Raw genomic sequence first — 25836 nt, forward strand, 5'->3', positions numbered from 1 at the left:
TTTCTAATGGACATTTTCATCTCTGTCGCATGAAACCGCTTAAGTGTGTGGTGCCCTTTTGACAACGGTGTTTTCCCGCTAATTGCATTATGGAAGGAACGTTCATGAGTAGCCTACTGCCTTGTGGGCATTGCTGAGCTTATAAACGTGAAGAAATAATCGTTCCCCAGCATTATAAGCTAAACTTTCTGTTCTGTTGCGTCACTCTCATTGCTTTTAACATTGTTTTTTTTATGTAGCCTAAGCCTACTGGTTGTATGATTTTGGGCTCCATCTCACAACTGTCCCAGACTCGGTTTGGAATAGACTTTCTCAATAAGCTGACCAATAGAATAGGTTAACTATTCTACTATGGGGGATAGTAGATTGACAGGCTAGTGTTGTTGCTGTTAGTTGTCTTGTTGGCTGAGGAAAAGCAAAATGTGGACAGTTATTTTATCTTCATTGTTGTATGCTCAACTTGCATGTTCTGTTAATATGAATTACCATAATCTAAATGTGATTTCTGTCATTCTGAGCACTGTGGGTGGACACCCTACCCAGGTTATGCATCCAATGCACATGGGTCCGGCAGATCTCAAATGTCTGGTCAAAAAAAAGTTGCTGGTCACACGTCCAGCGCCACATTTCCCTATCAGAAACCCTGGTCTGGCTGAGCTAATGGCTGTCATCCAATTAGGATTTCATCCATGATACATAGTGTCCTCCCCCCTCACTGGAACACCTCATCCAGGGTAGAGGGGTGGACGTCAGCGGACTGCAGGCTCTGGAGCAGCCTGCGGACTGTAGCGCTCCTCCCCTGGCGCTGCCTCCACTGGATCAGCCCTGCTAACACCTGCCCGTGCAAGCTCAGAGGGTGGTCGGCACGGCAACGGTACAGCGCCCCCATGGAGAGGCCCAGGTCGAGGAGAACCGACTCCCACTCCGAACCGAGACGGGATGCCAGCCGGGACAACTGTCTGTCGGACGGGACTGCTTGGAGCGTCACCTCTGGAATGTTCCACTTGTCTTTGGAAGGGAAGAAGGGAAAGGTTGTGGGTATGCATGGAAAGAGGGAAACAGAGAAAAGAGATGGGAAAAAGAGCGAGGTGGAGGGAGAGAGAGAGAGACAGTATCAATTTCCATTTAATAAAACCATGTCACTGATTCATTGTGACGTAATGTTACAACAATAGGTTGTGAAAATAAGACTAGACGTTATGTAATTCCATGTCCATTTATTGGACATGAAAGAAAAAAACAATACTAAATCAGCTAATTTGTTGACTGATAATGACCTCCATTTAGGAGAGAGCGAGATAGGCCTAGAAAACAGAGCGATATAGTGAGATATTGTGGTGTTCATCTGAAACGTGTTGCATAACAGAGGTGGGCAGATCAGGAACACTCAACCGCTGTTCCTGGAAATCACTTTTTATAATAGAGTCACACCAAAACCACATCAAATACCAGGTCATTCTCCTCTGGCTGAGAGGAGGTGGGGAGATGCAGAGCAGGCAGGTTTAAAAATACATGTTTAAAAATGTAAAAAATAAATATATATAATAATAATAATAATAATAAATAATAATAATAATAATAATAATAATAATAATAAGTCCTCTAGTTCTGTAGACCTGGGCTATACACTTCTCCCCACGTTCATTTCTCTCCCTCTTCTTCCAACATGAATCTTCTTCTCTCCACAATATTCATCTATCACAAACCAGGTTTCCCTCCAACCTTTTCATGCGAGTAAAGTACATGTAGGATAATAAAAATAAAAAAAGCCACGGCAGCCCTGAAGAAAACAGCAAACGTTGGAAAAAAAAAAAAAAAAAAACGTTCCAAATGTCGACAAAACAAAATATGCTAGCTGGGATCATTTTGTGTCTAAAATGTATGGTGTGAGAAATGGTGGTGGAAATGCCTTTGTACGCAAATATTGATATAACAACCAGTCATAGAAGTAAACTTGGAGTGACGCGATATGGTGTGTGGTCCTCCCACTACAGCTCAGGAAAGCCTACAGTTTATTAGGTTACAGATGAAATAAGTTACGCTGAACTTCACAGGGGGGTGAAAGTGCACAGTGATGAGCTTGACGATCCTTTCCAATAAATATAGTTTTTTTTTTTTTAATGATGTGCACTGTGCTACGTCATCACGCACAACCTTTTATCCGCAACAAGTCAATCTGATGAGACAAGTCTGCTGGGAAAACGTGCATATTGGTTTTTATGCAGATTTGAGAATATCTGCATGAAAATCGGTCGCCAATTGGACGGGAAACTAGCTTGGAAACCACAGTTGAGTATCCAAAGCCAATCTCCCTCTTCCTGGCTGATGGGAATGGGATATCGTAGATGTGGCTTGAGCGCTGCAGTCGACTCGCTTCAAAATACAGCCAGTTGTTTGTCACCTATGGATGGTCTTCTTGCCCAGCCGGTAAGGGACTGAGGGTAACCGTCCTTGGAGAGGGTATCAAAGGGTGCACACATACAGGTGACTGGGTTTGCATGGTAAACAAACATGCTTTGGGGACAGTTGTATATCATGTATTGTATGAATAGAGCAGGTCAAGGTCTGGCCATGTGCTTTCAGTTTGGCAGGTATGGTGGAACCAAGGACAGATGGATGTGGGGCTGTTATGAGACAGTATAAGGAGGTGTATGGTCAGTGAGTTTGGGGCAGTACGGTGAGTCAATAGCCCATCAGTTGTCTCTCCTCCGCACCCTATTCCTCTTTCCCACGCTCTCCTCCCTGCTTAGGCCGAGACTACCAATTCCCTCCCACTACAATCACGCTCTCCTTCCCTTCCACAATTCAATCTATCCTCCGTGCCTTCCTCTAGTTTAGGAATGTTTTGCTCTCCTCCCTCAGTCTACCTCACTCTCCCTAAACTCGGTGCTGATTGTGCCAGTTGCTCTCTTGACCCCTCAGACAAAAGGGATCGCTGTGCCGGGCTGTCACTGCACTCCGAGCCCCCATACAAGAGAGGATTTCATAACCCTGCCCAACTCATCACAGACTACGCATGTACACACACAGACGCAGGTAATGGGGATTTTCCAGGTGAATAAAAGAAGTCACAGATAAAGTAAATCAATGTGGTTTAATACAAGTTGCAATAGGGAGACACCTCCAGCACAGAAGCACAGAAGCAGGCCCTTATATTCTAATCTCACAGCACCAATGTTCTGTAAACACCCGCCGAGAGGCTTGTAGGAAGTCAGAACATCAGCTGCTACAGAATCACAGTGTCCCAGAATACAATAACAATCGGTGTCCTCGTACCTCCAGTCTGGCATCAATCACCATCAGATAACATTCCATATCAAGTCTAGTGACCAACTAGTACACAAATGAGTGTCCCAAATAAAAATAAAAAAAACACTGGAAATCATGCATATTACACAAAAGGAAAACAGTGGGGGAAAAAAGTATTTGATCCCTGCTGATTTTGTACGTTTTCCCACATAAAGAAATGATCAGTCTATAATTTTAATAGTAGGTTTATTTGAACAGTGAGAGACAGAATAACAAAAAAACATGTCAAAAATGTTATAAAATAAATTTTAATGAAGAAAATAAATATTTGTGACCCCTCTGCAAAACATGACTTAGTACTTGGTGGCAAAACCCTTGTTGGCAATCACAGAGGTCAGACGTTTCTTGTAGTTGGCCACCAGGTCTACACACATCTCAGGAGGAATTTTGTCCCACTCCTCTTTGCAGATCTTCTCCAAGTCATTAAGGTTTCGAGGCTGACGCTTGGCAACTCGAACCTTCACCTCCCTCCATAGACTTTCTATGGGATTAAGGTCCGGAGACTGGCTAGGCCACTCCAGGACCTTAATGTGCTTCTTCTTGAGCCACTCCTTTGTTGCCTTGGCCATGTGTTTTGGGTCATTGTCATGCTGGAATACCCATCCACGACCCATTTTCAATGCCCTGGCTGATGGAAGGACGTTCTCACCCAAGATTTGACGGTACATGGCCCCGTCCATTGTCCCTTTGATGCGGTGCAGTTGTCATGTCCCCTTAGCAGAAAAACACCCCCAAAGCATAATGTTTCCACCTCCATGTTGGACGGTGGAGATGGTGTTCTTGGGGTCATAGGCAGCATTCCTCCTCCTCCAAACACGCCCAGTTGAGTTGATGTCAAAGAGCTCCATTTGTCTCATCTGACCACAACACTTTCACCCAGTTGTCCTCTGAATCATTCAGATGTTCTTTGGCAAACTTCAGACGGGCATGTATATGTATTCTTGAGCAGGGGGACCTTGCGGGCGCTGCAGGACTTCAGTCCTTCACGGCATAGTGTGTTACCAATTGTTTTCTTGGTGACTATGGTCCCAGCTGCCTTGAGATCATTGACAAGATCGTCCCGTGTAGTTCTAGGCTGATTCCTCACCGTTCTCATGATCATTGCAACTCCACGAGGTGAGATCTTGCATGGAGCCCCAGGCCGAGGGATATTGACAGTTATTTTGTGTTTCTTCCATTTGCGAATAAGCGCACCAAATGTCACCTTCTCACCAAGCTGCTTGGCGATGGTCTTGTAGCCAATTCCAGCCTTCTGTAGGTCTACAATCTTGTCACTGACATCCTTGGAGAGCTCTTTGGTCTTGGCCATGGTGGAGAGTTTGGAATCTGATTGATTGATTGATTGCTTCTGTGGACAGGTGTCTTTTTTACAGGTAACAAGCTTCAGTTTAGAGTTACGAGTGTGCTCCTTTAAGAGTGTGCTCCTAATCTCAGCTCGTTACCTTTATAAAACACACCTGGGAGCCAGAAATCTTTCTGATTGAGAGGGAGTCAAATACTTATTTCCCTCATTAAAATGCAAATCAATTTATAACATTTCTGACATGCGGTTTTCTGGATTTTGTTATTCTGTGTCTCACTGTTCAAATAAACCTACCATTAAAATTATAGACGGATCCTTTCTTTGTCAGTGGGCAAATGTACAAAATCAGCAGGGGATCAAATACTCCCCCCCCCCACTGTAAATAAAATTAAACAATGCTGATCTATCTTAAAATTTCCCCAACACACACACACGGCCAGGCCCATGACACATCTGGCGAGCTAATGGCTGTCATCCAATTAATGGACAGTTGAGAATTCACTGAGGCGTAAGGAGGGCAACACACAAACTGACCCCCGTTCCCCTAAATGATATGGCCAAGCAGCTCAGAGGGACAATTAGGATTTAACCCATGATCATCCATCCATGCTATCATCCATTCCGTCATACGCTTTGGGAATCCAACATGCTGAGGAGAAACATCAGAGTTTGAGCTAATACTCCAAACTCCTATAAGCTGGAGTAGGGGGGTTCCGGGTCCAAAAGGTCACGGGAGGTCATGTGTCGAGTTCCCAAAAGAGTGGCTGACAGAACTGCCAAACATGACACTGCCGGTCACTGATTTACAGTTAATGAGAGTAGGCGTTCTAATGCTCCTGCTGGGAGATTGCATCTGATAGTGTGCGGCTACTTTCTTTTCCAAAGATCTTTCATTGATCAACATTTCTTACTATTGAACAAGAGGCCTCATGAGATAGCTAGCAGCTGACACACTAGGCTAAGCAACTCAAACTTGGGTAACAACGCCCGGGAACACCTTTAACAGAGTGTCACAGGGGAGACAGTAGAACTCTGAAGTACATCATGTTCCCTAATGCATGCCAAGAAAGGTTCAGCCCAACCAAGCCAGGCCTTCATCTGTTCGCTAACAAAGGGGACACACACACACAAACACAGAGGGAGGGCAAACGGGGAGAGATACTGACAGGGCTGTGTGAGAGACGGCTGTTCCAACTAAACAAAACCTTTTTTCCCCTGAAAACCCATTTGCTGAAAGGCGCGTAGGCTAACAGTTAAGATGCTGGGAGCTTTTGAGAAATAGGCCATCACTGGAGAGAGAGAGAGAGAAGGTCGAGAGGGAGAGAGAGCGAGAGATTGTAACCAAATAAGGAGCTATTGGAGAAAAAAAAAAAAACAGACGAAACTGAACACTTTTCTAGGAATCACCTCTTTATGAGAAGAACAGGCGGTCTAACCTTACCTTCTCTCACACTGAGGAGGGGGCAGAGCACGCTGACGTGTAACTGAAATAAACCAGAGTATTTGGAAGTGTATGAGGCCATTGGACAGTAGTCCCGGTAGGTAATGGGTGTGTAGCGATGCCAAGTTCATTCTACATAGTAAAAACACAACATCACCACACTGTTTCCATATTTTAATAACCAACTAACTCAGATCCATTCATCTAAGTTCAAATAGTTCCATTCATTTTGTTCAATTCCATTTTTAATCTCAGTTATTAGCGCCTACACTGCAACGTAATAACGAAGGGATGAACGATGACAAAGCCTTAAATCCAAACTCTGAGTAGGCAAAGAAAACAATCCAAAAAAGGTACAGGACTCTCGCCAAACTACCTTGTTCATGGCTAGACAGACCGACAGAGACAAAGTGAGTAGGAGCAATGTGTGTGTGTGTGTGTAAAACCCCTGTATGGAGGCCTAAAATAATAATGATTTTCTCCTCTAGCTCAGAGGGCTGTTTCCAGGAAAGTTTCCCGTGTCCTCATGTGACTGATGCCTTGTCAGGACACAAATGTTTGGTGCTGCCTTTTAAAAATGGTTTCATCTTAGTTAAAATGACTTCATGGCAGCCAGTGCAGCTGTGTGTTGCCAATTTGGGCACAGTTGGCCATTTAAACTACTTCTGGCCCGTACAAGCAGCTTATTAAACTATTCAGCACAATGTACTGTATGTTTGTAACAACTGCATTTAAAATGTAGCCTCTACAATAATGCTTTTTTCCCCTCTCAATTTAAAGTTAAGTTCTTGTTTTTCAATCAACCAACAAAGCACATTCCACATTCACGGATGACTTAAAAAAAAAAATTGGGGGGGGAAACAAAAAAATAACTTGCAGCAGCACTGTCAAGGTTCTTATTAGCTATTTCCAGCCTTATCTGAGACGACGAGCAAATAATTCGTTTTTAGATTTTACAGCACCTTACACAACATGTATCTGCTCATTTCCCTAATCACCCCATTCACTCTGTCCAATTTGAAATATAGTTGAGTAGTGGAGACCAGAGTCTATCAAACTTGGGCTGTCTCTTGCAGAGGTCATAAGTGAGCTTTTCAAGAGGAAGAAAGTCAACAATCTGGTCAATACACATTTTAAAATGTAGGAGAAGTATTAGAAGCCCACAATAGAAGAATACATTTCTTAGCAAAGTATGTGATAGTCATAAACAAATTCTCTCTCAGGATCAAGAACAAAGTCCTGCTGGGCATTAAGATAGAAACACAGGGTCATATCAAACTGTACATCTAGTATTTTCTGTGCAGCAGTATACGGATTACAGATTGCCAAAATCTGGCACTCTCTCTACAGCTCCAAAATACATGCATATAGGTTCCACTTTCAGAGGTACATCTTTTACAGTTAGGAGAAATGTCTGTTTTCATTCTATGGAGTCTGAGTGTAATAAAATTTGTACAAAAATGTGTAATTAGATTTTCATTTTTACATTAGTAGAGGAGCAGTATACCCTGTCGCAAACCTCCGCCCATAACTCATCACTGATAGTCAGACCTCCGCCCATAACTCATCACTGATAGTCAGACCTCCGCCCATAACTCATCACTGATAGTCAGACCAAGGTCCTTTCCCAGATTATTTTCAAAGGAGTAAAGGAGGAGCCCCCTTTCTCAGAAGTCTATAGATATAGGAGATTTTGCCCTTAATGGATTGTGCTGTGGTAAGAAGGGTTTCAACTTCATTCAGCTAAACCTCCTCTTGGAAGTAAATGAGGAAACTACATGTCTAATTTCATATTTTTAAAAAATTGGATCTTGGCACATTGAATTACCTGCAGAGCTCTTGAAAGGATTTCAGTGTAGTGGTTTTCTGATGAAATAGGTTTGAAAAAGGTCCTGATTCCTAGAGGATGCCAAAGATTAAAGTTGGCATCACTCAGGGCTTTTGGCAAGTCTGGGTTGCATACTATAGGCGAGTGAGAACATATTTGGGAGGAAATGCCCTGGTATTTCTTACAGTCCCTCCACGCTAGTAGGGTGCTGTAAATCACAAAAGGTTTTGGCTGTGTTGCCCACTTCACTAAAGTTATTAATGAATATAATTGAGTTTAGGGGCAATGAACCACAGGATTGGGCTTCTATCTGAATCCATGTTGAGTCTTGTCTGTTTGTGATCCATGTTAGCATGTTGCGGATTTGGGCAGACCAGTAGTACAATTGAAGGGAGGGAAGGGCAAGACCACCCTTAGATTCAGGTTTCGATAGAGTGGAGAACTTGATCCTAGGTTTTTTATTGCCCCATATGAATTTGTTGATGCTTTGGTTAGTTGTTTTGAAAAAGGAAACTGAGATTGAACTATTTATATCAGATGTGTCTTTGCTATCTAGGGAGGATGTTCATACGGATTACATTAATTCTTCCGACTAAGCTAATTGGGAGGGAGATCCAGGTTTGGAGATCGTTCTTGATTCGATCCAGGAGTGGAAGATAATTTTCCTTCAAAAGGCTATTCAGATCTGGTGTTCCGAAGACCACAAGGTATTGAAACCCCTGTGTCTTCTATTGGAATGGACAGAGCGTCTTCATAGAGCTGGTGAGTGTAAGATTGAGAGGGCAAACAGTGGATTTGTTAAAATGTATCTTATATCTTGAAAACTTGCCATACTGAGCAATTGTGTCTAAAATGGGAGGGATTTCTCAGGGTTAGATATGTAGAGCGAGACATCCGCGTAGAGCGAAATCTTGTGCTGCAGGTCGCCTGCAGAAACACCCATAATACTTGGATTGCTCCTTATCAGCTCTGCCAGAGGCTCCGCCCCCAACAAGTAGAGCAGGGGGGACAGCGAGCACCCTTGTCTTGTGCCCCGTCCCAAAGGGAATCTGTTAGAATTCAGACCGTTAGTAGTCACCATGGCATTTGGATTAGAGTATATGGACTTAATCCATTTAATAAAGTTAGGGCCCATATTTAACTTTTCTAAGAGTGAGAACAGAAAGCTCCACTCCATCCTGTCGAACACCTTCTCAGCATCCAGTGAAGCCAGCAGGACAGGGGTCTTCTGTGTGTTTACTTGATCAATCATATCAAAAAGATGGCGAATGTTATCAGAAGAGTACCCATCTCTAATAAATCCAGTTTGGTCCGCTTTTATTATTTTGGGAAGAAAAGTGCTTAGTCTTTTGGCAAGCAATTTGTTAATTATTTTGTAGTCGAAATCCAACAAGCTTATGGGCTGGAAGGACGAGCAGGATAGAGGGTCCTTGTCTTTTTTGAGCAACACTAATGCGAGCTGTATGCATAGAGTCTGGGAGAGTTCCGTTTTTGCAAAAATCATCCAGCATTGCATGAAAATAGGGCTAAGCTGGGGCCAAAAAGCTTTGTAGAACTCTGGGGAATCCATCTGGGCCTGGGGACTTATTAGGTGGCATGGAGGTAATTTCCTCCAGGACCTCCTCAGGAGTGAAGGCGGAGTTGAGATCTTGGTCGATCTCTGATAGTTTAGGTAGCGAGATTCCCTCTAGGAAGGAATGGAGTTCTGCCTCCCTATTTATTCTCTCAGAAGTGTATAGTTTGCAGTAAAAATCATACATTTAAAATGTATATTTTTTGGGTCATATGTGACCTCGTCCTCTGCTGTTCGGATAGCCATGATTGTACGCTGACTGCTCTTTTTTGAAATTGGTAAGCAAGCAATCTACTCGGTCTATTGCTATACTCATGGTATTTCTGTTTAGTAAAGAACACTATTTATTTTTTCTCCCGAGTATAGTCCAAGTTCAGTTTGGCTGCTTTAAGTTTACTCCAGGAGATGCTGTCTGGGGATTGTTTATGTACTTTTTCACAGTGTTCCAGCTCCCTCTCAAGATCTAGCCTGTGTGCTTCCATTGCTTTTTTTTTTTAGAGGAACCATATGCAATTAGATGACCTAAGTGTTGCTTTGGCAGCGTCCCACATTGTGGCCGGAGAAACAGGAGAGTCTTTGTTGTCGTGTGTAGTTGTCTATCCATGTAGTTACCAATGTATGGAACGCTTGGTTTGATAACATGGAGGTGTTGAATTTCCAGCTTTTTGACTTCGGTATGTTTTTGCAGAGGTCAAAGCGGAGGTGGACAAAGGCGTGATCTGAAAGTGCTATGGGTCCTATTGTACACGTGGCTGAATTTATGAAAATCTTTTGGATAAAAATGTAATCTATACGGGACTAGGTGTTCTGGACATTAGAGTAGTATGTATAGTCCATAGTTGAGCTATTAGACTCTCTCCAGATCTCTATCAGTCCCATCTCTTTAGTAAAGAGTACAACATCTTTGCAGATCTAGGATTTGTGGAGGGGACTTGAGATGATTTGTCCAGGGTTGGGTTGAAGGTACAATTCAAATCTCCAGCCAGCACTCCAAAGGAAACAATGCTCATTGAACAGGGTTATCATTTTTGACATGAAAGCAGGAGTATCTGTGTTAGGGGCGTATATGTTTAAGATGGTCACTGTAAGGGCAACCAATTACTAAGTTATCAAAATAAAATCTCCCCTCCGGATCAGATATGTTTTTGTCAATTATGAATGGTACATTCTTATGGATAAGTATGGCTGTACCTCTGTTTGATTTGAATGATGAGTTTGGCATGTTCAACATCACAGAGGTGTGTCTCTTGTAATAGCGTGATGTCTGCTTTTTCCTTTTTTAGAGCACATAGTATCTTTTTCCGTTTTATTGCATGACCTAGACCATGGCAGTTCAATGTCAATAGATTTAAGGTACTAGTCAACGTCATCGAACAGTAATCGAACTCTAATGCAAGTCATCTCTGGGTAAAAGTGGATAATAGTTACAGCTGCGATCACAAAATAAAAGGTGTACATAAAAGAACAATCTCTGAACACCCCAGACGAGTTCCCAAACAACTCAACATATCCCGTTGGATCTATTACCCCCACGCTCAGTCTCAATTCTGTGTTCCGGAAAAAAATAAAAAAAAATAAAAAAAACGGGAACAGTTAGCAACGCACAACGTCTCTCCCTCCCCACCAAAGAAATGCCTCATCCTCTCCGCCACGCTTTGAGTAAGTGACAACGTCCAGACCACATAAAAAAAGGAGAAAATAAAATCAATAGCCCAGCCTACATATACCTCCCCCAAAGGACATAGGGCTAATGGTTTGGACCAAATAAAACAGAAATGTTGGGGCAAATCCTTAAGAGGGATCTATAGGATAAGTTGTTCGTTTTTATTAAAACGTAATATCAACAGGATAAAATTGACACATTGAGCTTGTCGTTAGGCTGTCAATTACGACACATTTACAGACCTATCAATGGTGGAGGCCTATGTGAAAATAACTACAAATAATAAATAAATAAAAAAAGGGAAATAAAAGTAGGCTGAAACGTTAGTAGGCCTAGGTTAGGCTGTTGAGCCTATCCCGCTCAGCTAAAAGAAAATATAAATTAGACGGCTATAATGACATTTAGCGGGGCGGGTGGGTCTTTGGATGGCGGCTATATGTTGACTTACCTCCATTAGTAATAACAGTAATCGCTTTTAGCCATTGGTCCATTTCTCAGTGACCAGGATTGTCCTTCAAAAAACTTTTGCCCCTTCGGGAGTTTTGAAGTGTCGCAGGACTTCTTGGTGAAGAATTCTGAGCTCGTTTGGGTATTTGAATCCACTAAAGATGCCTCGGTCAATGGAGTATTTCTTCACCTCGTCAAACTCTCGGCGCATTCCAGCTGACAGGTCCTGGTGTAAAGTGAGTTTGGCGTTTCCCTCTGTAATGATGTTGATTTGGGTACTACAAAAGGCATTACTAAGGCTCAACGGTCAAGTGGAATTTCGTGGTCATAACTCATGACTGCCAGTGTGACAGTAATACTGGTCACCGCAACAGCCCTAGCCAGGACCAGCTTAAATGTTTTATTCAAAATATTATTCATGGGGGATCACGAGACCCTTGAACGAGATGGCCGCATGAACTTAGAGCTAAGCACAAGTAGTTTCCAATTCTTAATCTTACCTCCACTTCAAGTTAAAACTCCTTTAGCTTTAGTAAAAAAGTAATGGCGGCTACAAAAGGAGCTGACATTTTTACCCGGACTTGAGCATTAGCGGGGGAAAAAAGCCTCCAAGAAGCAGCTAGCTTCAGAAAAGGGGGGGGTCCTCTTGCTCCTGGAGCTAGCTTTTTCTGAAGCTAGCTGCTTCTTGGAGGCTTTTCCCCCCACTAATGCTCGATGTTTATGGTTAGGTACATTTGTGCAAAGATTGTGCTTTTTACGCAAATGCTCTTTTGTTAAATCATCCCGTTTGGCGAAGTTGGCTGTCTATGATAGGAAGAAAGTCTTCACACAGTTCGCAACAAGCCAGGTGGCCCAAACTGCTGCATATACCCTGACTCTGTTGCAAAGAACGCAAGAGAAGTGACAATTGCCCTAGTTAAAAGAAATTCATGTTAGCAGGCAATATTAACTAAATATGCAGGTTTAAAAATATATACTTGTGTATTGATTTTAAAACCTCTTGCATCTAAACATTCCGCTAGCCAAATATCCAATGGAAGAATGTGGCGCAAAATACAAATACCTCAAAAATGCAATAATTAAAACGTTTCAAACATACGACTATTTTACACCATTTGAAAGATAAGACTCTCATTAATCCAACCACATTGTCCGATTTAAAAAAGGCTTTACAGCGAAAGCAAAACATTAGATTATGTTAGGAGAGTACACAGCCAAACATAATCACCCTACCATTTTCAAAGCAAGCATATATGTCACAAAACCCAAAACACAACTAAATGCAGTACTAACCTTTGATGATCTTCATCAGATGACACTCCTAGGACATTATGTTATACAATACATGCATGTTTTGTTCAATCAAGTTCATATTTATATCAAAAAACAGCTTTTTACATTAGCATGTGATGTTCAGAACTAGCATTTCCACCCAAAACTTCTGGTGAATTTACTAAATTACTCATCATAAACGTTGACAAAATACATAAATTATTTTAAGAATTATAGATACAGAACTCCTTTATGCAATCGCTATGTCAGATTTTAAAATAGCTTTTCGGCGAAAGCACATTTTGCAATATTCTTAGTACATAGCTCGGCCATCACGGCTAGCTAATTTGACACCCGCCAAGTTCGGGGCTCACTAAACTCAGAATTAGTATTAGAAAAATTGGACTACCTTTGCTGTTCTTCGTCAGAATGCACTCCCAGGACTGCTACTTACACAACAAATGTGGTTTTTGTTCCAAATAATCCATGTTATGTCCAAATACCCCCGTTTTGTTCGTGCGTTCAGGTCACTATCCAAAGGGTAATGCGCGAGCGCATTTCCAGACAAAATAATTCAAAATGTTCAATTACCGTACTTAGAAGCATGTCAAACGCTGTTTAAAATCAATTTTTATGCTATTTTTCTCGTAAAATAGCGATAATATTCCAACCGGACAATGCTGTATTCATTCAAAAAGGAAGAGAAAAAAGGCAGGCAGTCCACTGACAAACTGTGCTCCTGTTATCTGCCCACAGACAGGAGACGCCTCAATCTGCTTTCTGAATGCTTTAGAGAGCCAATGGAAGCCTTAGAAAGTGTCACGTAACAGCTCAGATACTGTAGTTTCGATAGAGAAGCAACAGAAGAACTACAAATTCGCAGACAGGCCACTTCCTGCTTGGAATCTTCTCAGGTTTTAGCCTGCCATAGGAGTTCTGTTATACTCACAGACACCATTCAAACAGTTTTAGAAACTTGAGTGTTTTCTATCCAAATCTACTAATAATATGCATATTCTCGTTTCTGGGCAAGAGTAGTAACCAGTTTAAATCGGGTACGTTTTTTTATCCGGCCGTGAAAATACTGCCCCCTATCCCAGACAGGTTAAGAAAGGCGTTGATGTTTATGGTTAGGTACACATTGGTGCAACAACAGTGCTTTTTTTGCGATCGCGCTTGTTAAATCACCCGTTTGGCGAAGTAGGCTATGATTCAATGATAAATTAACAGGCACCGCATCGATTACATTCAACGCAGGACAAGCTAGATAAACTAGTAATATCATCAACCATGTGTAGTTAACATAATCACTAGTTAAGAATGATAGTTTTTTTCTAAGATACGTTTAATGCTAGCTAGCACCTTACCGTGGCTCCTTGCTGCACTTGCATAACAGGTAGTCAGCCTGCCACGCAGTCTCTTCATGGAGTGCAATGTAAATCGGCCATGATGGTGTCCAAAAATTCCGATTACCGATTGTTATGAAAACTTGAAAATCGGCCCGAATTAATCAGTCGACCTCTAGTCTCTATAGCATAATGTCCTTTGTGAATTTCGGTGAAAATAGTCAAATGGACCGACTTGGGGAGAAAAAAAAGTACTTCTTCGATCCCAAGTCAAGCACTATGCACACTGGATGAACTGGTTACATTATGCTACGCTCCAAAATGTCTATCCATGACTCTGGGAGAGAATGTATAGCCCTAGGCCATGCTGTTGGTTCATTGATTGTGCAGGGCTGCTTACAGTTAGCAATTTTGTATTTGAATAGCCTAGTAATAGGGATTTTTTTTATATATTTCCATAATTAATTGAGTGACATTACCTTCAGCTATAGAGAATCTCACCACCATGCATTTCCATCTCCTTCTCGCTCTCCTTTATTCCTTTTTTGAGCAGGCAGTTCAGTGAAGTATGTTTTGTTGCGAACACGTTACTATTGGATGTTCCCAAAGAGATTTCACTTGGTTTCCCAAATTAAGAACTGGGTAAGTGCAGGAACAAGGATGGCGAGACAAAGGAATACAGAGTTTGGGAGGTATTTCACCTGTTGGGCAGTGAGAGCTTGCTCCTCAAACAGTGGTTGGTGAGTGGAGTGAAATAACTTCTATTTACTTCTCAGCTGCTCATATTAAGTATATGCTCGGCTATAAAAACAGAAGTAGCCTACAAAACAAACCGGTGGGAAGGCACAGGGCCTCCATTCACTATTTGAGTGCATACAGATTTCTTTTTCCCCCCTTCCCTGGTTCCAGATAATGGGTCATTCTAAATCGAAAAAGGTGCGGGGGGCTGCCTTAAACGACATCCACGTCGTCGGCGCCCAGGGAACAGTGGGTTAACTGCCTTGCTCAAGGGCAGAATGACAGATTTTTACCTTATCAGCTCGGGGATCTGATCCAGCAACCTTTCGGTTACTGGCCCAACGGTCTAACCACTCAGCTGCCTGCCACCCCATAGCCACTCATGCGCACTGGCTCTGTAATGGGAAAAATATCCTTTACATTTTATTCAACTCATTCTGTTCACCTGAAATTCATTTTCTTCATATGATAATTTTTCTTTAGACTGGACGAAAATAAACAATGGATTTATTGTGATGGTGTATATTAAATTGATTTATTAGACTTTCTTAAATGTAGATGTACCAAAGGCAGCTTGTATGTGTGGAGGCCTGGAGATGCTAAACCTGTTCATGTTAACTAACGGTCAATTAACCTTGAGACAGGAAGTCTTTTGCAGGACAATAACCGGCTGACAAAAATATCATGACCACCACAGCCCTAGTCCTGGCCGTGTGATTGGTCGCCTGGCTACCACTGAGCGGAGCAGCGGGCCTCTGACTTTAATGTTTCACCTTTTGAACGGGAAGACACTCCTCCTGCCAAGATTCCTGGAAAGCAGACAGCAGGCACTAAAGGAGAGGGGGGGGCCTCTTGACAACGCACGGCCAAGGGAAACAAGGCAGCAGCACAAGGCGCTCTCCCTCTCGGCCTGTCACAGCCTGAATTTACTGCTCTTCATCAGGCCACAGCCGCACCTCTTTACTCCCAGTCAGGGAAGCCTCAGACTATGGCCTCAGTGTTAACTCTCACTATACAATGCCTTCCAAGTTAACAGCTTTAACTCACACTATACCCTCCATGAGACAAATAGATACGCTCCTAAGAACTAGCTACAAGAATACAGTTAAATTCTCACGTTATCATGCCCTGGCTAAACGTGCCCAATAGCCTAGATAAGATCCTTCTAAGAACAAGCTACAATGACTTAGCAATAATATATTTTACTCTCACTTTACAATGCCCTAAACATGCCAAATAGACAGGGTCCTTCTACGAACACACTACAATCTATTTGCTGGCCAGGGTTGTACCACTGAAGGTTGTCGTCCTGATAATCGGTGTACGATAATAACATGTTTTCAATGGCACAGGAGATAAAAGGGACTATCTAGATTAGATAATGTTCCCGATGGTCATATCAGATCACCATGGCAACAGGTGACTAACCGCGGGAGAAAGAAAAATTTTAGTCAAACATCTTCAAATCTGCTCCCATTTAGCCATAGCCTCCTGTATATAAGGTAGGCGGCAAGGTTTCCATTAGCCGGTAAACGCTGGCTTTTTGCCGATATTTTTTTTTTTTAAAGCAGATAAATGTTGCCGGCCAAATCGTCCGGGACAACAAGAAAATAAAAAAAATTATTTGGCAATGGATTTAATTAATTGATGTACCAGTCCATTTACTCTACCTTCAAAGGCAAATATACTTCATAGGCTGATAAATCCTCAGGCTTCTTGGAAATTAGTGTCGAGAGCGTGCAATTTATTTTTACTCATGCAAAAGACAAGGTCCTCATAGGGGACTTCAGCTAAGTGTACCCTGAATGGATAAAAATTGGTGAAGATTGTGTTGATTATCCCTGTTTCCAGTATGCTCGGCGAGAGGGGATTCTTTGTCCAAAACAGAGTAAAGATGGAGCCTTCTTGAGGACAATGTAACGAGGCTGATGCACATCGCAAGCTGCTCCAAGGAGTTTGACAGTGTTGACTTCCCAACAGCAGCAACTCACTTTGAGCAGGCCCAGGTTGGGAACAAATGCAAGCGAATTTGAGGTAAACTGTTAGTCCGGCCACATCCTAGCAGTTCTGCTGCCGCCTTTGGCAAGATCATCACATGCTGTCCGTGTCATGTACAGTTGAAGTCGGAAGTTTACATACACTTAGGTTGGATTCATTAAAACTTGTTTTTCAACCACTCCACAAATTTCTTGTTAACAAACTGTAGTTTTGGCAAGTCGGTTAGGACATCTACTTTGTGCATGACACGTCATTTTTCCAACAATTGTCTACAGACAAACTATTTCACTTATTCACTGCGTCACAATTTCATTGGGTCAGAAGTTTACATACACTAAGTTGACTGTGCCTTTAAACAGCTTGGAAAATTTCAGAAAATGATGTTATGGCTTTAGAAGCTTCTGATAGGCTAATTGACATCATTTGAGTCAATTGGAGTTGTACCTGTGGATGTGTTTCAAGGCCTAACTTCAAACTCTGTGCCTCTTTGCTTGACATCATGGGAAAATCAAAAGAAATCAGCAAAGACCTCAGAAAAAAATATTGTTGACCTCGACAAGTCTGGTTCATCCTTGGGAGCAATTTCCAAACGCCTGAAGGTACCAAGTTCATCTGTACAAACAATAGTATACAAGTATAAACACCATGGGACCACGCTGCCGTCATACCGCTCAGGAAGGAGATGCGTTCTGTCTCCTAGAGATGAACGTACTTTGGTGCGAAAACAATCAATCCCAGAACAGCAAAGGACCTTGTGAAGATGCTGGAGGAAACAGGTATAAAAGTATCTATATCCACAATAAAACGAGTCCTATATCAACAAAACCTGAAAGGCCGCTCAGCAAGGAATAAGCCACTGCTCCAAAACCGCCATAAAAAAGCCAGACAACGGTTTCCAACTGCACATTGGGACAAAGATTGTACTTTTTGGAGAAATGTCCTCTGGTCTGATGAAACAAAAATAGAACTGTTTGGCCATAATGACCATCATTATGTTTGGAGGAAAAAAGGGGAGGCTTGCAAGCCGAAGAACACCATCCCAACCATGAAGCACAGGGGTGGTAGCATCATGTTGTGGGGGTGCTTTGCTGCAAGAGGGACTGGTGCACTTCACAAAATAGATGGTATCATGAGGTAGGAAAATGATGTGAATATATTGAAGCAACATCTCAAGACATCAGTCAGGAAGTTAAAGCGTGGTCGCAAATGGGTCTTCCAAATGGACAATGACCCCAAGCATACTTCCAAAGTTGTGGCAAAATGGCTTAAGGACAACAAAGTCAAGGTATTAGAGTGGCCATCACAAAGCCCTGACCTCAATCCTAAAGAAAATGTGTGGGCAGATCTGAAAAAGCATGTGCGAGCAAGGAGGCCTACAAACCTGACTCCGTTACACCAGCTCTGTCAGAAGGAATGGGCCAAAATTCACCCAACTTATTGTGGGAAGCTTGTGGAAGGCTACCCGAAACGCTTGACCCAAGTTAAACAATTTAAAGGCAATGCTACCAAATACTAATTGAGTCTGTAAACTTCTGACCCACTGGGAATGTGATGAAAGAAATAAAAGCTGAAATAAATCACTACTATTATTCTGACATTTCACATTCTTAAAATAAAGTGGTGATCCTAACAGACTGGGAATTTTTACTAGGAATAAATGTCAGGAATTGTGAAAAACTGAGTTTAAATGTATTTGGCTAAGGTGTATGTAAACTTCCAACTTCAAATGTATAGTGTACAGATTTACAATGGATTGATAGACTAGAATAATGACGTGTATCATGTGCAACTGGTGCACTCCAGTTGAGCTTACTCAGTAGCACTTGGTAACAAAACATCGTTGCTATTCACATCAGAGAGTTGCAATCACTAGGCAGCCAACCACCTATATTAGGAAACAGTTGCTATCAATAAGCGAAGTACACCGAGTACACCAAACATTAGGACCAAGGTGTCCCACGGGGATGCTGGCCCATGTTGACTCCAATGCTTCCGACAGTTGTCAAGTTGGCTGGTGGACCATTCTTGATATACTTGGAAACCGTTGAGCGGGGAAAAACCTAGCACCGTACCATACCTCATTCAAAAGCACATAAATATTTTGTCTTGCCCATTCACCCTCTGAATGGTACACACACAATCCATGTCTCAATTGTTCCAAGGCTTAAAAATACTTCTTTAACCTCACTAGGGTAGGGGGCAGCATTTGGAATTTTGGATGAAAAGCGTGCCCAAAGTAAACTGCCTGCTACTCAGGTCCAGAAGCTAGGATATGCATATAATTGGTAGATTTGGATAGAAAACACTAAAGTTTCCAAAACTGTAAAAATAATGTCTGAGTATAACAGAAACGATATGGCAGACGAAAACCTGAGGAAAATCCATTCAGGAAGTGCTATTATTTTGAAATGCCTGTTTTTCCATTGAAAGCCTATCCACCATACAAAGACTTATGACGCAGTTCACGATCCCTATGGCTTCCACTACATGTGGCCAGTCTTTAGGCATCCTTTCAGGCTTTTACTCTGAAAAATGCAGGAGAAACACCACTTTCAATGAGAGGACAGTGGAAATTTCCAGACATGAGTCCAGTGCGTGACCGGGAGTGTGCCTTTCTTGTTTCTCCTTTTCTATTGACGAAGTTATTGTCCGGTTGAAATATGATCAATTATTTATGACAAAAACAACCTGAGGATTGATTATAAACATCGTTTGACATGTTTCTACGAACTTTTATGGTACTTTTTTGATTTGTCTGTCTGTTGTGACCGCGCTTTGTTCTAATGGATTACTGAACAAAACGCACCAACAAGAGGTTTTTGAATACAAAGAGGGACTTGATCGAACAAAACAAACATTTATTGGGTAACGGAGTTTTGTGAGTGTAACCATATGAAGATCAAAGGTAAGTGATTCATTTTATCGCAATTTCTGACTTTTGTTACTCGTCTACTTCGCTGGTTACTGTTTGTAATGATTTGTCTGCTGGGCGCTGTTCTCAGATAATCGCATGGTTTGCTTTCGCCGTAAAGCCTTTTTGAAATCTGACACCGTGGTTGGATTAACAAGAAGTTAATCTTTAAACCGATGAATAACACTTGTATGTTTCATACATTTTTATAATGAGTATTTCTGTTTTTGAATTTGGCGCTCTGCAATGTCACTGGATGTTGGCCAGGTGGGACGGTAGCGTCCCACACCCCGTAGAGAGGTTAACCCGTCTCCTCCTCAACACTGATTGAAGTGGGTTTAACAAGTGACATCAATAAGGGATCATAGCTGTCACCTAGATTCACCTGGTCAGTCCATGTCATGGAAAGAGCATGTTTAATATACTCAGTGTATATCACACATGACAAGCCACGACCTCACGATATTTCAAATTACAATAAACATTTAACATCATCCAGAAGCACCGTAAAAAGAGAGATCATTTGAGCTTTGGAAACAAGTGCTTTCATAAATGCATGGCGTGGGCCTCATTTCACAAGAGCATTGTAAAGTAAGCTCTCAATGATTGTTGATTAGACCTAATTAAAAATGTTCATGCCTAGGCTAAATTAAAAGTAGAGGCCTAGATTGCATTTGAAAACAGCTGTGTTTTGGTATTTATTAATTAAAATGTTAATGCAAATAGCCATGAAGACAGGTCTTTCGCAAGTTATATTATACTTTGAAGTTGTGTTTTATTACTGTGTAGGTGACTTGTTCTTCTAGGCTAAATGTTATTTTCTTCTTTTTAAAAAAATGATATTCATTTGATTTATAGCAGAGATGAAGATGCACATTTATATTTACAGGCTTATTTCTATTCTGATATGATTTACAATAAACAAAAAAAAGTTCTTTGAGCACCATGTCTGAACGCCCTAATGCATTATGCCCCAATACATATGGATGTCCGGTAAATTTATGGGACGTGCGATACATTTCTCAAATGTCCAGTAAATTAAAAATGTCCTAATGGAAACCCTGGTAGACAGCTAGTCTAATTCTCCTGTCACACGCTGTTCTGTGTAAGAGATAACCTACACAGCATTGGCTCTTAGCAGGCAGTGCAGGAAGAGGTAAAGCTTTAACGCAGGGGTGGGCAACTCCAGTCCTCAAGGCCCTGATTGGTGTCACACTTTTTCTCCATCCCTAGCAAACACAGCTGATTCATCAAAATGCATTCTAAACTGAAGATCATGATTAGGTGATTATTGGAGTCAGGTGTGTTTAGCTGGGGCAGAACTGACACCAATCAGGCCCAAGAGGACTGGAATTGCCCACCTCTGCTCTAACGACATGTTAAGTTATGATGAGAGGACATATAGTACCAGCATCTATCCAATCAGGTGCTTACAGGAATCCCTTACTGGTGGAGATCAGAGACCATGGTAACCTGAGCGCTGATAGAGGAGGGATGCATGTCTTCTGTGTCACTCTGCATCAGCAGAGGAGCAGGAGGGAACAGGGAGTGACAGCATGTGTTACAAACAAATACACTGGTGACAATAAAACGTATTTAATACAATCCTGTGTGTGTGTGTGTGTGTGTGTGTGTGTGTGTGTGTGTGTGTGTGTGTGTGTGTGTGTGTGTGTGTGTGTGTGTACTGGGCAGCAAGTGAAGCAGGGACGAGGTAAGGGTTATTGAGAAACAGATAATACCATCATGGTTTCCAAGGCAACCCACCAATGTCCTCTGTTGCCATCATAACAGGAGTGGGGGAAGCTGGGGATAAACGCAGAGCACATCCATACATTTATGTGAATTACGCCAAATGATTCAGTGAGAGAGGCCTGTATAAAATGCATGAAATCCTTTTCAGGCTAAATGATCGTTTTCAGAACGCCAGACTCGGCCAACTGTGTTCAATCAAGTAGAATAAAAGCCTTTAGAAAGTGAAGGCTCTCGTCCTCTCCTCCACCTGAAACGCTCTACTTGCACACAGTTCTCTGTGCTGCTGCTTCTAGGAAATCAGAGAGCAGCTTCTTTTCTCTTTTTCACCTCCCTGTCTATCCCCCCCACAACTATTTTTTTTACAATCTGAACAGTTGGGAGGGGGTTAGCACAGGAGGGCTAGAGAGAGAAAAATAGAGAACAGACAAATGGCTTTGATTAAATATTTTTCCTAGAAAGGAGGATGCAGTGTGTGCCTGACCTCAGTGCTAACGCTGAGAATGAAAACAGCTTTCAGGGAAACCAGGCCTGTGAGAAACGACACACTCACGCCCTAGACAGTCCCAAAAACAAACAGACTTTTTCCTCGCCATCTTCCCTTTTCTGCACGGACACTGTACATTCAAAATAAAAATGAAGGCTTCCAGTTATACTGTATATGGTTAGGCCTACATGTGTTCCACACCATCACATGTTGAAATGTCTAAATGTTTAGTATGTGCCAAAGAAAAAGCTACAAATAATTTGTTTTGTCCAAACAATTCATACAAAAGTATAGCTGGGCGATATGGCCCAAAAAAATCTTCTCCATTTTTATTATGGCCGATTCACGATATACTGTATATGTCGATTTTGTAAATGTTCGCCAAATAAGCTTTGATGCACAATTAAAGATAAAAACACTATTTCAAACTGTCAGGAATAATCAAATGAATTCAGTGCTTGTGAAAGTATACCTAGGCTAACTATAAGCCTTCCACAACCATAACTCCCACTAACCATTTTAACCTGCTTATTTTTCTGACTTTCATGAAAATGCAATTTTTGTAACAAATTTAACCAGAACCACACACATCCACTAATACATTTATTGTAGCAGGCATTATAGAAAATTAACAGGCATTATAGAAAATTAACAATCTCTCAAGCACAAGCCCATATGCTTTATATTTCAAGTCTAGGCAACTTGGATATGTTTGCTTGCTAACAAGGTAGAACAGTTGAACTGTTATGAACACACCCTCTGGGCCGTCTCCAACTGTTTAAACAACAGCGCCTGTTCACTTTATTTAGATGTTGAAATCAAGTGTCTTACCTGGATAAGAACATACTTATTTCTCAGAATGAGAATGAAACTGAGCATACATTCCCCATAACATGTTCATTGATATTCTCGTTTTAGTAGGGTCTGTTCTACATTTTGGTAGTTGAGACATAAAAAAGGTAATTGTTTGAAAGCTTAAGTTCTCATCCATTACATTAAAAGATTGTCTGAGCGTTTCGGTGTCAATATGAGATTCTGTTGGACCAAACCTCAAACGCAAATAGCGAGTGTAAACTGCATGTCATGAGAGATGAATTAGTTATCTTTCGTATTGGTTGCGAGTGGCAGGGCCTTGGTGTCTGTGAGTGAGAAGGTACACAGTGCACACAGCACAGAAGGAGCAAAGGAGACTAGACCAAAGAGATACAGAAAACTAAAAAAAATACAAATAAAAACCTAGATTATTGTGACAATTGGAACATTGTGGTCAAACATTAACTCGATATGTCACCCAGCCCTATACAAAAGTAGTAGTGGCCCTCAGTCCTCTGATCCTCATTACTGATTGGGTCACTAGTCTGCAGGTATTACAACACAGTCGACTAACGTCATACTAACGTCATTATCGGCAGTAGCTAGCTGCTACTGGAAACCACTTAGTTTAATTCCATTAAATAAAATCAGGGATTTTTTTTTCATAAATTCATGAACAGAACTGATAAATTCATGAATAGTTGGTGATATCAACTAGGCATACATTTTTAAAAACATTTTACTGAATGAAACCATGGCATTTCTGTCGTATTAGTGGCCTTCAGATAAGGACACGGATGCCAGTGACCTCCAGGATGGTTTTATAGTGAGTTTACTGACCTTTTATTCACAAAAAGTTGTATGCGAGAGAAAAACATGAGGATCGATTTAACAAAACAGAGCTAGAGTAAACATCCACCAGAATGAGATGTTTACACGTCTTGATCAAGTGCCAAAGACGATGTTTGTGCCGTATTTCTGGAGCTAACCATTTAAGGTTGTGATGCTGTTGCTATGTGGACAATCTAGGATGGCTTTAGAACAGAGTAGTCCACTCTATAACCGTAATTTAATGTGCTGCCATTGATTATGCCTGTGCTGTCTATCGCGTTTATAATAGAAGAAATGTGGTGTCACGCAGAATTCCAATTAGTGGAAGTCTCAAGGTTCTGCTCGCCTGAGTTAGAATACCTCATGATAAGCTGTAGAACATACTATTTACTAAGAGAGTTTATATTTTTCCTAGCTGTCATTTTACCACCACAGACCGATGCTGGCACTAAGACTGCACTCAATGAGCTGTATAGGGCCATAAGCAAACAATGCTCATCCAGAGGTGGCGCTCCTAGTCATCAGTGTTTTGAATGCAGGAAAACTGAAATCCATCTTACCTCATTTCTACCAGCCGGTCACCTTTGCAACTAGAGGCGAACACCCCCCCCCCCCCCCCCCCAAAAAAAAAAAAACTCTCGACCACCTTTAATCTACACACAGAAACGCATACAAAGCTATCCATTTGGCAAATTTGACCATAATTCTATGCTCCCAATTCCTGTTTAGAACCAAAAACTCTAAGTACCAGTGACATGCTCAATACGGAAGTAGTCAGATGAAGTGGATGCTAAGCTACAGGACTGTTTTGCTAGCACAGATTGGAATATGTTCCGGGATTTATCTAATGGCATTGAGGAGTTTACCACATCAGTCACTAGCTTCATTAATAAGTGCATCGACAACATCCCCACACATGACCGTATGTCCATATCGATCCAGAAGCCATGGATTACAGGCAACATGCGCACTGAGCTAAAGGCTAGAGCTGCCGCTTTCAAGGAGGACACAAATCTGGACGCTTATAAGAAATTCCATTACGCCCTCCGACGTACCATCAAACAGGCAAAGCTTCAAAACAGGACTAAGATGGAATTCTACTACACGGGCTCTGACGCTTGTCGGATGTGGCAGGCCTTGCAAACTATCACAGATTACAAAAGGAAACCCACCCGCGAGCTGCCCAGTGACACAAGCCTACCAGACAAGCTAAATGCTTTCTATGCTTGCATCGAGGCAAGCAACACTGAGCCATGCATGAGAGCACCAGCTATTCCGGATGACTGAGATCACGCTCACCGTAGTCGATATGAGTAAGACATTTAAATGGGTTAACATTCACAAGGCGGCAGGGCCAGTAGAATTACTAGGACGCATTCTCATAGCATGCGCTGACCAGCTGGCAAATGTCCTCACTTACATTTTTCAATCCATCCCAGACCCAGTCTAATACATACGTTTCAAGCAGACCACCATAGTCCCTGTGCCCAATAATGCCAAGGTAACCTGTCTAAATGACTATCGCACCATAATCACTCACATCTAGAGCCATGAAATGCTTTGAAAGAGTGGTCATGGCACACAACACCATCATCCCAGATACATTGTACGCACTCCAATTTGCATACCGCCCCAACAGATCCACAGATGATGCAATCCACACTGCCCTTTCCCACCTGGACAAGAGGAACACCTGTGAGAATGTTTTTCATTGACTACAGCTCAGCGTTCAACACCATAGTACCCTCAAAGCTCATCATGAAGCTAAGGACCCTGGAACTGGACACCCTCTGCAACTCGATCCTGGACTTCCTGACAAGCCGCCCCCAGGTGGTGAGGGTAGGCAACAATACAACCGCCACACTGACCCTCAACATGGGGGGCCCACAGGGGTGGGTGCTTAGTCCCCTCCTGTACTCTGTTCACCCACAACTACGTGGCCGTGCACAACTCCAACACCATCATTAAGTTGGCCGACGACACGGTGGTAGGCCTGATCACCGACGATGAGACAGCCTATAGGGAGATCACAGGAGATCCCTCAACATCAGCAAGACAAAGGAGCTGATCGTGGACTACCGAGCACACCCCCATTCACATCGACAGGGCTGTAGTGGACACTGCTCC

The 25836-nt window shown here is 42.1% G+C and overlaps 1 protein-coding gene across 1 annotated transcript in view; it reads right to left on the reverse strand.

The window, feature by feature from the left end:
• Positions 1 to 222: 222 nt before the first annotated feature.
• The window catches only part of LOC115180489 (death domain-containing protein CRADD), a 32276-nt gene continuing 6662 nt past the window's right edge, over positions 223 to 25836 (reverse strand). Inside the window, exon 2 of the mRNA XM_029742631.1 lies at positions 223 to 1008. Within this exon, the coding sequence (XP_029598491.1) occupies positions 713 to 1008 (296 nt within the window). The 3' untranslated portion in view covers positions 223 to 712. The remainder of the gene's footprint in view (positions 1009 to 25836) is intronic.

Source organism: Salmo trutta, chromosome 40 (genome assembly GCF_901001165.1).
Source record: "Salmo trutta chromosome 40, fSalTru1.1, whole genome shotgun sequence".
Classification (NCBI taxonomy): domain Eukaryota; kingdom Metazoa; phylum Chordata; class Actinopteri; order Salmoniformes; family Salmonidae; genus Salmo; species Salmo trutta.